The 12,461-nt window shown below is 44.4% G+C and overlaps 1 protein-coding gene across 10 annotated transcripts in view; it reads left to right on the forward strand.

Moving 5' to 3' along the window:
- Positions 1–12,461, forward strand: part of DST (dystonin) — a 525,807-nt gene that overhangs the window by 454,578 nt on the left and 58,768 nt on the right. For all 10 annotated transcript variants that reach the window (XM_069564068.1, XM_069564074.1, XM_069564071.1 and 7 more), the window contains 2 exons: positions 11,835–11,954; positions 12,124–12,231. In XM_069564068.1, the coding sequence (XP_069420169.1) occupies positions 11,835–11,954; positions 12,124–12,231 (228 nt within the window). The remainder of the gene's footprint in view (positions 1–11,834; positions 11,955–12,123; positions 12,232–12,461) is intronic.

The raw sequence follows: 12,461 nt of genomic DNA on the forward strand, positions 1-12,461 counted from the left end.
GTCAGCGGGCTTGGGCAGGCGTGTGCGCGCTGGGCGGGGCCCAGCTCTGCATCGCTGGGAGCCGGCTGCCCTCTGGTCTCCGGCCTCGTCCCCCTGTCGGCCAGGGGAAGGAGCAGCCCCGCTCCCCTGCTCCCCACACAGAAGGCCTTTTGTCTCCGCGTGAGCAGGCTGCTCATGCTGATTTCAGGCCCTGGCTAGGTCAAATCTGTGTGCGTGTAATTATTATTTTTTTGAGTTATCATGTAAGTCACTATTAATGTTCCTTGACATACATGGCAAGAAAAGGCTGAGTTCTTTCTAAAAAGGAAACTGCTGTGTTGGTGATGCCGTGTTTTGTTTTGTTTTGTTTTTTCTGGAGATGACTGAAAGGGGAAAAAATGATCGTTTCTGACCTGTCTGCAACTCACACAGAGCCTCTGGGTTCCAGAGAGTTTCATAGGCCCCACCCCTTAGCCACAGCTGGGTTGGAAGACTCTGGGCAACCAGGGGGGTCTTGGATCCAGAAGCTTGTGAGACATGTTTGGATTAACTTGTATTGAGATCTCTGGATATTTACATTAAGTCATCAGCCTTTTGTTGCAGGCTTTCTCTGGTGGGGTTAGTGCGGTTTTGAAGTGTACTGCAGAGTGGGGCTCAGGAAGGTGGGTGATTCAGCCTCACTCATCCAGGCCAAAAGCAAGACACACTAACCAAGCAGACTATGCTGGAGCATCCAGAATCCGTTCTCTCAGGTTGCTGTAAAAGTGCAGTTTGTCTAGTTCTAAAGCGTGGCCCCTCACCCCCCGTTTGAGTGCTGCGCTCTGGAATCACCAGGGCCGCCCGAATATGGTATTAGCAAAAGGCCTGCCTGAGATACTTTTTGCGAGGGAAACCTTCGTGCTTGAGGAATGCATTTGCATGGCTCTGTTTTCAAACTTGGGAGGAATTTGTATGCCTCATTATCATAGGGAAATAAGCATGTTTACTTGTGAGGTTATTCAACTATTTGAAAAGAGTTGGATTATTTTTTTCACCAAAATTTCTTCTGACCTTTCCGAGTTGGCACTGACGACTTCTCTAAATAGCAAGACAAATATTCTCTCCTCTGGGGAATAGGGCTCTCTTGAGAAGCGGATCGTGGTTGGCTTGTTCAGTGAAGGACGATGGTAATGAGGGTGTAACCAAACTAAGGTTTGGCTGCTTGCCTCTCATAACCCCAGTAATTCAAGAGGCAAATGTCAGGAGAGAGGAAAGGTGCTTTAACTATAAGAGTGGGCTGTCTGGGGGAAAGGGAGACTTGTGTCCAGAGACCAGTTCCACAGATTCTGCTCAGCCAGGATGATTTTTAAAGGAAAAAATTGGGGTGCGAATCTCTGAATCCTGGAGGCAGGAGGGTGCTTCTGCCTCTGTCTGCATTGAGTGCAGGTGGCTGGCTCTCTCTTCAGACGTTATCTCGCTGTGATCTCTGGCAGGATTGCTTAGGGGGCTAGCGGGTTAGAGGGCTAGTCATTTTTAACTGCTTGCTTCATCATTCTTACTCCTTCTAATCCAGGAGAAGAACCAGCAGGTTAGGCAAGGCATGATGTGCGTTCAGGAGGGCCTAAGCTAGGAGTCGGTTTGAATTGCTTAGTGATCTCATTCGGTTCTTCTAAGGATAGAGGGAAATATAAGTGGGCCAACAGGAAAGGGGCAAAGAGCTGCTCTAAAGCACAGGCGACAGGCTGAGCGCCTTGCTGGCTTGTAAGCTCTGCTGAGTGCCACCGTCATTGAACCGGAGTCCAGTTCTGTTCAAGGGTTTTGCAAATACTTTCCGCAAGTTGATCTGTGTTTTCTAGATCCAAAACATATATCCTGTAGGAAAATAACAATTAATGGGTTTTTTTTACCAGATAAAGTCATTCCTTATTGAAAGTTTCAAGACTTTGTGAAAGAGTGCGAGAAAAACTCACGGAAGCAAGATCGTGCAAACGCTGTGGTCTGAATCCTTCAAGCCTTGCTCGTGAGAGAGAGGGAGGGTGTTTGGTTAAAGTAGCTCACTGCCACTAGGTTGTAGCTAATATCAGTGCCATTGGTCTGTTAATATCTCCTGGTTGTTCGTGTGTATTTATTCTGTATGTATATGTGCATTCCTTGGAAATGCCTGCAAATCTGTCCAGTGAAATACCTCCAGTAGTAATGAAAACCAATAAGTGAAGTGAAGTCGCTCAGTCACGTCCAACTCTTTGTGCCCCATGGACTGTAGCCTACCAGGCTCCTCTGTCCATGGGATTTTCCAGGCAGTAGATAGAGTGGATTGCCATTTCCTTCTCCACAGGATCTTCCCGACCCAGGGATCAAACCCGGGTCTCCCACATTGTAGACAGACGCTTTACCGTCTGAGCCACCAGGGAAGTCAAGAAAACCAATAAAATATACTTTTTTGTTCTTGTTCAGTTGCTAAGTCGTGTCCAACTCTCTCTGACCCCATGGACTGCAGCATGCCATGCTCCCCTGTCCTTCACTATCTGTGCATTTTCTCAGATTCGTGTCTATTGAGTCAGTGATGCCATGCAACCATCTCATCCTCTTCTGCCCCTTTCTCCTTTTGTTTTCAATTTTTCCCGACTATCATGGTCTTTTTCCAGTGAGTCAGCTCTTCACATCATGTGGCCAAAGTATTGGAGCTTCAGCTTCAGCATCAGTCCTTCCAGTGAATATTCAGGGTTGATTTTCTTAAGGGTTGACTGGTTTGATATCCTTGCAGTCCAAGGGGTCCTCAAGAGTCTTCTCCAACACCATAATTCGAAAGTATCAATTCTTTGGCGCTCAGACTTAAAAATTCACTTAAGCCAATTAAAAAGAGAGAAATTGGAAGAGAAATACCTTTCCAGTAAGGCTGAGATGCACTGTTGAGAGCTGGTGTGTGGTGAGGTGACTGCCTCTGGTGTGTAGTGGAGTTGTAATCAGGACTTAGTCCAGGTCTCATCTTACTCCACTCTGGTGCCTCTTTACAGATCAGGTCGAGAGGAAAAGTCTTAAACGGTAATCCATTTTTTCCTAACCTCCCTCCATAATCTGAAGGAAGGCACTATTATTGCTACAAAGTAGGAATATGAGGATATTTCCAGAAAGGGCTGTGAGCCGTGGGCATCCGTGCTGAAAGGATCAAGAAAGCTCTCACTCCGGGCAAGTTTAAGAACACATCCATGCCTGCCTTTCTGGTCTGACAGATTTACTTTTGCATTCAAAAGAATAGCTTCTGAACTCATTATTTCCAAGTTTAGAAAAGCCCTAATATGTCATTGAAATTATTTTATAACCTTGCCCAATTGTAAATGTTTGGAATTAGGATCAGAATACAGTTTGATACTAAAATGCTTGTTTTCTGTTTATCCAGTCATAATACATCCATGAAATACAAAAGGAATGGCGCAAAAAGAAAAGAATCCCACTTGGACAGGAGCCGCAAGTTTTGTAAATGCTATTTTATGTTGTATAAACAGGCATCTCCCACTGTTTCTTCTCCCTCTGAACTGTGGACATGATCTGGCCGCATCCATCTTTCTCTGTACACCTTTAGTCACATGCAACTTGTTTCATTAACAGCTACTCCCTCCTGGGTCCCTCCCCCAACATATCCCACCCATGAGTGACCGCGTGAGGGTATGGGCCTTGAAAATGACTTGGTAAATTTTACATTTATAAATTTAATGCTGTGTCCCCAAATAACCTAAGTTCAGCTAGACTGAAAATAACTGAAGGGGCTGTTTTCCAAGCAGATTTCTCATCAAGATGTTTTAGTCTTTCGACATTAAAATGGTTTATATGCAGACCTGCCTCCTTGATACTGTTATAAGCTACACTTTGGAATTCCGCAGCTTTAGGGAAGTCGTGAATGGTCAGGTCACCATCTCAGGTTATATTCATCTACGTGGAAGACGCCAGGGAAACGTGGCAAAGGGCTGAGGTCTAAAGAGAAGTGGGAAGAGAGTGTCCAGATACCTTCTCATTAGCATGTACTTCAAATCCACCCAGTACACTCAAAATACTCCTGATGTTATATGGTTAGGTTTTTCATGTTAATGCTGTTATATTACGTAGCAGTTTTGAAAAGATCTTTCATTGAGTTTTGAGAACATAGTGCCAAGAGCCTTACATAAATTTGAGTGACGTTTATTATTATTTTGGAAGTAATAGAACAGCCTCAATTATGGGTGAATGCAGTGAGCATGGTGTCCATTTGTTGTGACCGGTTAATAAGCCCCTGAATCTGACTCAGCAAATTTGCAAGCATCAATATTCTGAAGAGGATTTTTTAGTCGGGCCCATTCATAAGTTTTAGGAAAAATCTGAGTAGAATAAGTCAGCTTGTTAAGTAGTAAGAATAATCTTTATATAAAAGCAAAACAGCTGCCTCCTTCTCACCAAGGCCTACAGTTAGAAACTGTAGGTATTTCAGCATGTTAAACCCACACAACGCAACATATCTTTGTTGCTTTCTTTCTCATTCTGCTCATTGAATTAAATGAGCCACTTGGAAATGGGGAAATGCATTTTGCTTCGAAGATGTAGACTTTACTGCCTGAGTTCAGGTCACTGTGATTATTTAAACCCCGGAATGTTTGTGTTCACTTCACTAGCCGCTTATAAATGTACAGTTATCAGAAGGTGCTAAGGTGTGTATCTCACAGGGTCTGGGTATCCCAGGCACTCTCTGGCAGTTCTGATTGCCTGGCTTGTTCTACTGGGCCATCATAAGCCCCCCAGTATAAAGGCGTATGGGTACAATTAAACAGCTCACTGGGTCATTAGGGATCTGCCTGGGAGAAAAATAACACCTGTTAATTTCTTTTAAAGAACTAGAACTAGCCTCCCCCACGGAAGTGAGATTTGTTTAGACCTTCCAGGTGTTGGGGTAGGAAAATATGGGCTGGGTTATGAATAATGGGAAGGAGAATGGAAGGAAATGCTAATGGAAAGAAAGCGCTAAGACCCTCTTGGAGTAAGAAGGTGTCCTGAAGGTTAAGACCTGCTTACCACTTAAGTCTCTTAAACTTCTGCTTCCGCTCAAGTGAAACTTTCTGGAGAAATCCAAAAACAATTTGTCAGAGATGGGAGAGACACTTAAATAGTAAGTAAGATCTCACCGCTTAATGACTGTTGTGGTATTTGAGCCGGTTTTGGTGAGATCCCATGAATAATGTGAGTTCTTAAGCCGAGACCGTCCACAGGCACAGGGGTGTACCAGGGCGACTGCGATGTGGGCTCGGGCCAGACCACAATGGTGCGAATCTCAGCCCCGCATTTACAAGCCGGGGGACCTCTGGTGAGTCAGTCAGCCTCTCTCTGCCTTGGCTTTCTCGGCTGCAAATGAGATTAGTGGTGGTACCCACGGGATTTAGTTGCTGTCAGGATAAAAGGAGGGAGTCTTGAATGTTCAGGCACTTAGAACAGTGTGTTCAGTAGAATGTTGGTTGTTACTGTTTTACAGAGTGTTTTTCAGGAACATTTAGAGATTAACCAATTAAAATGTCTTTTACCAACTTGTAGGAAGTTTCTAAAATACTAGTCCAACAAGGAATTAGTGTAGTTGGGGTTGATGGTTGGACTCCACAGATGATGCTTATTAGACCTTTTCCCAGAATGCAGTTAAGGACACTAACATTCTCTACAATTCATTTGAAGTCTTTTTTTTTTTTTTTTGCTATTTACATGGGCAGTAAGCAAATTTATTAAAATTTGGTGTAGGGAGCTTTCTGTTTATGTTACTCAGCAAGTAAAATAAGCCACATTTATGGTCTGTTAAGGAATTCTCACATTAAGTAGTTATTTGAGAGAGTCCCAGATCTAAATAAAATGCCTTGCTTGACTGTAAATTGCCTCATGTAGACCCTGCGGCTATCCCTTTTGTTGCTGGATAATAAATATTTTCTAACTTAATAAAAAAAATTCAAAAGACAGAAGGGAAATTTCTGCTTGAAGTCTTGTTTTCTTTTAGCAGAGCAAATATTTGCCTTGGTTAAAGAACCAGTGTTTGAGTTTCAGCTTTCCATTTTGGCAACTTGGGTATCATCATACTGGTTTTCATTGGTTGCCTTTTTTTTTCCTTAGGAAAGGGAGACTTAGTGTTAAACTAGTATTAACACTAACAGTCTGATTTTCTTTATTAGGACTGTCATATAAACACTAAAAATAGCCTGAACACAAGCAAAAGGGTTGGGGCATCACTTTATTTTTTCAAGGACTAGTAGAAGAAAAAACTAAATTTTGTTTATTTTGCAGCATTGGCACTCAGGTGGAAAGGCCTGAACTGTTTCTTCTCAGTTACGTGCCAAGTGCACCACACAGTAGAGCTGTGCCCAGAAGTTTCGTCACGTGCAGTTTCAAAGCCAATGATCCGGACTCTTCCACTTGTCTCGTGATGATTTCTTTTTCCACACCTGAAGCTGCTGAGTTAGTTGATGAAACTTTTTTTTCCTCTTCACATTGATCTACAATTGCTAATGAGTAGTTCCAGTTGAAACTAAGTCATGTCGTAACAATTACTGAACCAGATGGATTCAGATAGAATTTTTCAGATGCCTTATCAAGATTCCTTCTGGAGTCCACATTGTTCTGGCTTGTCCCCATAGCAGCAAAAGTGATGAATTAGTGAGCAGAACACTTAACCAATACCACTACGTGCAGATCACAAGGCGGCTTCAAAAAACAATGCATGATGTTATGGGAAACTTAGAAAGGAGAAAGGCTTCTGCTTGAGTATATAAATGTGCAGAGTCATTTTAGAAGTATAGTAAGTCCCCTGCGTACGGACAACCCACATACAAACGAGTTACATTCCAAGAGCTCGCTCTTCAGTCCCAATTTGTTCATAAATCCAGCAAAGTTAGCCTACACACCCAACTGGCAGTGTAGTACTGTAGTGTAACAGGTTTATAATACTTTTCACACAAATAATACCTACAAAACAAACACACAAAAAATAAGAAAACGTTTTTGATCTTGCAGTACAGTGCTTTGAAAAGTGTGGTCATGGTGGTGGTTTAGTCAGTAAGTCGTGTCCTACCTCTTGCAACCCCATGGACTGTAGCCTGCCAGGCTCCTCTGCCCATGGGATTCTCCAGGCAAGAATACTGGACTGGGTTGCTGTTTCCTTCTCCAGCAAAGTATAGTAGCACAGTATAGTAGCTGGCATACAGGGGCTGGCCTCAAGTGAAGAGGCAACAAGAGTTACTCCCTAGAGGAGGGAGAGGAGGTGGGAGATGGTGGAGCTGAAGGATCGTCCCCACAGGAGACGGAGGGCAAGCTGCAGTTTCTCTCATGCCTCATGTTGATGGAGCAGGTTCTGCTTCCTTGTTGGAACCAGATGCGTATTTGCACCTTTGAAAGTTTGCACCTTGGAAAGTTTGCACCTTGAAGGTTGCTGTGGGGAAGACTTACTGTAATTGCCCTTGTAGGGGAGCTCACCTACTCTGAGCACTCAAGTTCTGTGTATTTCTGTCTGGAACAACTTGGCCTGTCCGTGATCCTGTCGGGCGTGTGGCACTTGGTAGGACCCCGAGGGCTGTGTGTCTCAGCCTCCCACATGACGGGTGACTGCTGCCCATATGCCAGAGGAGTCTCAGAGCAGCCTAACTTTGCATCCTTTTTGGTTAGATGTTGGTTTAGATTCAGATTTTGTTCAGGTAGCATTTCTAGAAATTGTTAAGTAAAGGTCTATTAAACCATGTCTTCCCTTTCATATCCTTGGGCTATCAATATTTAAAGGTAAATGTCAAAAAATATTGCTGTTGTTGGGTCACTAAATCATGTCTGACTCTGCGACCGCGTGGACTGTAGCACGCCAGGCTTCTCTGTCCTTCCACCTCCTGGAGCTTGCTCAAACTCATGTCCGTTGAGTCGGTGATGCCATCCAACCATCTCATCCTTTATCCTCCCCTTCTCCTCCTGCCTTCAGTCTTTCCCAGCATCAGAGTCTTTGCCAATGAGTCTGCTCTTCACATCAAATGGCCAAAGTAGTGGAGCTTCAGCATCAGTCCTCCCAGTGAATATTCAGGACCGATTTCCTTTAGGATTGACTGGTTTGATCTCCGTGTAGACCAACGACTCTGAAGAGTCTTCTCCAGCACCACAATTATAAAGCATCAGTTCTTCAGCGTGCAGCCTTCTTTATGGTCCAGCTGTCACATCTGTACATGACCACTGGAAAAACCATAGCTTTGACTCTGTGGACGTTTTTCAGCAAAGCAATGTCTCAGATTTTTAATATGCTGTCTAGGTTTGTCATAGCTTTTCTTCCAACAAGCAAGTGCATTTTCTGATTTGGTCCCATATTTTAATGATTATCTATTTTTTTTTTTTTTTTCTATCTAAACTTGTTGACTAAGAGAAATTAACTTTCAAATAGCTTCAGTACTTATTTACTCATTCATGACCTGGCAAAGGTGAAAACAAGTGGTAGAAAAAAATCTTGATAAAGAACAATTCAGTAATAATATTATTAAGGCTTTTTTACCTATCTAATGGTGACTTTTTCTTTGTGAGATTGGAGCCATCGGTGACTCATTTGGTACTATCTTATTTGCACCAGGCTATACTGGCAGGTAATCATATGCCCCATGTTGATGAGTGGAAGGCCAGACTCTGGTTGTGGGAACAGGAATCAGTACATCCAGGACAACTTAGCAGCATAGATTGAGAAGAGAAAATGCGCATAGGACTTGATGAGAGGTTACCCACAGAGAGGTTTTTTTTTTTTTTTTTAATTAACTTGTTTTAAGATCATTGTAGCTTCACGTGCAGTTGTAAGATATAATTAATGTAGAGTCCCCCTTGTAATGTTTCTTCAGTTTTCCCAATGGGAGACCATCTTGCAAAATTATGCTCCAGTGTCGCAGGCAGGAAGCTGACACAGAACGTTTCCGTCAGGACGCAGGACACGTCCATCGCAGAGACCCTCACGCCGCCCTGTTACAGCTGCCTTTGCCCCTCCTGACTCTGCCTCCTCCTCAATCCTAGCCAAAGTCTGGCCTCCACTTCTATAACTTTACTGCTCTAAGAATGTTTGAGTACCTTTCGGCCTCGAGGTATCCCCCCTCTCGTCTCCACAGTGGCCTGAATTTTAGGTCTTTTCTTACAGTTCCTTCCTCAGGCCCTGGGCTCTGTTAGTTCCCTTCTCTCTATTCTCCGTCATTCGGGCTGGGTAATTGCTGTCATCCTGTCTTCCGTTTCAGTGACTTTTTGCTCTGTCCTGTTCCTTGATCTCATCCTCTGAGCTTTTATTGTAGTTGTTATATTTTTAGGTTCTAAAATCTCCATTTGGTTCTTCTAGGTGTATTCTGTGTCTTTGGCGGATTTTGCCTTTTGTTGCCGAGGCCTTCTGATTTTTCCCTTGCTTCCACTGCCTATGAGACCGCTCCCCGTGTGTCTTTATCACGGCTGCTCTAAGCTCTGTTAGATACTTCGGAGGTCATCTGGGGACCAGCCTCTGCTCGTGATCGTCAGTTCCGTCTTGGTTCCTCACGGTTCTTGGTGCCCTATGTCTTGGGCCTCAGATCGTCCTTCTCCTTTGGCGGGCGATCCCCAGCACCTCTCTGGCTGAGATGGTGGGGATGCTGCCCAGAGGAAGGAGAAGTCCATGGACCCTGGGGAACTTGCTAAGCTTAGGCGCCCCCTAAGCTGGGGGTGCCTCTCATTGCTTGGTGGGGCTGGGAGCTCCCCGGCACTGTGGGCAAGGGGCCACCTCCCGACTGAGTGCTGTGCAGATCCTGACCGTGACAGGCCTCCCCTGACACTACTCCCCGAGGAGAGGAGGAGAGCCCACCCAAGCCTCCGGGTCTGCAAGTCCAGGCTCCCCACGGGACTGCCCAGTGCTTCCCACTGACCCGGGGGCAGAGGCCTGTGCTCGCCCGGGGAAGTGAAAGGACCTGCCCCTGCTGGGCTGACGTCATCCTGGCAGGGGTGCCGGGCCCAGCCCAGGGGGTGGACCTCTGGGCTCCCCGTTCAGCCCTTGTTGGCAGGAGGGTAGGGAGCCCAGGGCTTTGTTCTCTGGTGTTTGGTTGGAGCAGAAAGCTTATTGTCTAGATGCTTTCTGTCTTGCAAGGCTTCCCCTTTTCTGCACCTTTGACTAGAGAGAGGCTTTCCTGGGGGCCTTGTCTGGCCTCTGGGTGCTTCTGAGGGGCAGTTTCTCCAGTATCCCGTCCAGGGTATGGGAACAAAAGAAAACCCAGGGCACTGGCCTCTGTGGTGTTCCTGGGGTCCAGTTCTGCTTCCCTCTCTCCCGGATCCTCCTCGCGTGTGCTCTGTATGATGCCCGGGCTCTGAGATTGAGGTTGGGTGAAAAGTATGTCTTCTCCACCCTCCTGTGAATCTGCAGAGTGTTGCCTTGTGTCTTAAGAGCATGAGTTATCTTCCAGTTTAGTTTCTTACCTCCACCCTTACCCCCCTCCACTTATTATCCCCCGATCCCAAACTGGGTTTCCAGGTGCTCTTGAAAAATTAGGGGTTCCCTGGTGGCTTAGATGGTAAAGAATCTGCCTGCAATGCAGGAGACCTGGGTACGATCCCTGGGAAGATCCCCTGGGGAAGGAAATGGCAATCCACTCCAGTACTCTGGCCTGGAGAATTCCATGGACAGGGGAACCTGGCTGCAATCCACGGGGTTATAAAGAGTCGGACGCGGCTGAGCTACTGACACTTGAAAAATTGGAGGTTCTGGCAGTCCTGGACTTGAAAATCACAACATCCGTCCCTTCCACTCTTTCTGCCGAGGTGTTGTTAATTCCCATTTATAGTCTGCACTGTGCTGACTGGTATCGCTTGCCTGCTGTATTTGTTCATGATAACTGGAAGGCGTGGGGTGTATCTGGTACAAGATAGAGAAAGTGTTCACACTCTTTGATTTAGAAGTCACCTTCTAGGAATCAACTCTAAGGGACTACCTAGAGGTGCCAATGGAAATTTATTTACATTGATTTACAAAGATATCCATTACAGCGTTGTTTGTGTAACATCAGACAAATGCAGAGAACCTAAGTGAAAATATCCAAGGATGCTGGGATACAATGATGGTATTTTAAAAATCACACTTTTGACATGGGAAAGGTTCACCATAAATGAAAAAGAATGAGATTGCTTATACGGTATTATCCCAGCACTTTCTAATTTTTAACTGCTGAAAGAAAATTCACTGAAATAACGATAGTATTGACTTCAGCTTTTAATTTTCTTCTATGTGTTTTTCTGTACTTTGCAGATTTAGACCATAAATTATTCTTGTGATCAGGAAAAGAAAAATCTCTTAAAATATTTAAGAAGGCTTTGGAAAATGTATTCTGCTGATATTAAATGAGAGGCAAAATATGATGCATGAGATATTTGGGGTATACTCTCATACATGGAAATGTATATACTTTCCACAAGCAGTAAATAAATGGGACTATATCATTCTCTTTGCTAGGAATTGCAGACTTTGATAGCAGAATGTTACCTGCGTATCATATTAAAGTGATACAATGAAGGATAAAGTGATGTAAAGATGGTGTCTAACCGCTCTTATAGCTGCTTAATTTGTATAGTATTGTAAAGAAAATCCTTATATCACCACCAGGGAGGAGGCAGCAGTGTGAGCTGTCCTCAAATCATTACCATATTATGGATTCAGCACATTTTAAGAGGTTGTGTTTAATTTCTCTGTGGAAAGTTCTCCTTTCTCTTTATAACATAAGTCATTCTTACAGATCATTTCCGGTTTCCGTGAGGAGACAGGCCCAGATTTTGCATTTATGTGATAAGGATATTTGAAAGACATGTAGATAGATATCTCTCTGGCACTAGTTACAGGAACTTGCTGACCTGATTATTTATCTTTTGTTTAGTTTGACCAAGCGGCCGATGCCGAGTTAGCCTGGATTAATGAAACAGAGAAGAAATTGACGTCTCTGGGTGACATCAGGCTTGAGCAAGACCAGACCTCCGCTCAGCTGCAGGTTCAAAAGGTGAAGACACACATCTCCAGTCACATCTGCATGGTTGGTCAGCGTGCTCCGAGGGGAGGCGCTTGCATGATGGAGTGTAACTGAGTCATTTTAACCGCTTTGCCTTATTGCTTTTGTTTTAATCATATGCTCTCTTTAAAAAAACAAATCTTTATTTTGGTAAATACAGACCTTCACCATGGAGATTTTGCGACACAAGGACATTATTGATGAGCTTGTTAAATCTGGACATAAAATCATGAGCACGTGCAGCGAAGAGGAGAAGCAGCCTGTGAAGGTAGTCTCGCCCGTGTGACTGGTGTGAGGCCCGTGAGCAGGCAGGGTGTGTGGGGCTGTCTCTCGGAGAAAAGCCCTTTCCCTTTATCCACAGCTGCTGTTTAAACAGCTAAATCGTTAGTTTTAAATAAAACATTTTTCAATCTTACAGAATAACAGTGAAAAGAGTACTCCTTTAGGGAATCACCCTGGGGATAATCTCTTTTAATAGACAGAAAAGCTATTAAGGTT

Source organism: Ovis canadensis, chromosome 20 (genome assembly GCF_042477335.2).
Source record: "Ovis canadensis isolate MfBH-ARS-UI-01 breed Bighorn chromosome 20, ARS-UI_OviCan_v2, whole genome shotgun sequence".
NCBI lineage: Eukaryota > Metazoa > Chordata > Mammalia > Artiodactyla > Bovidae > Ovis > Ovis canadensis.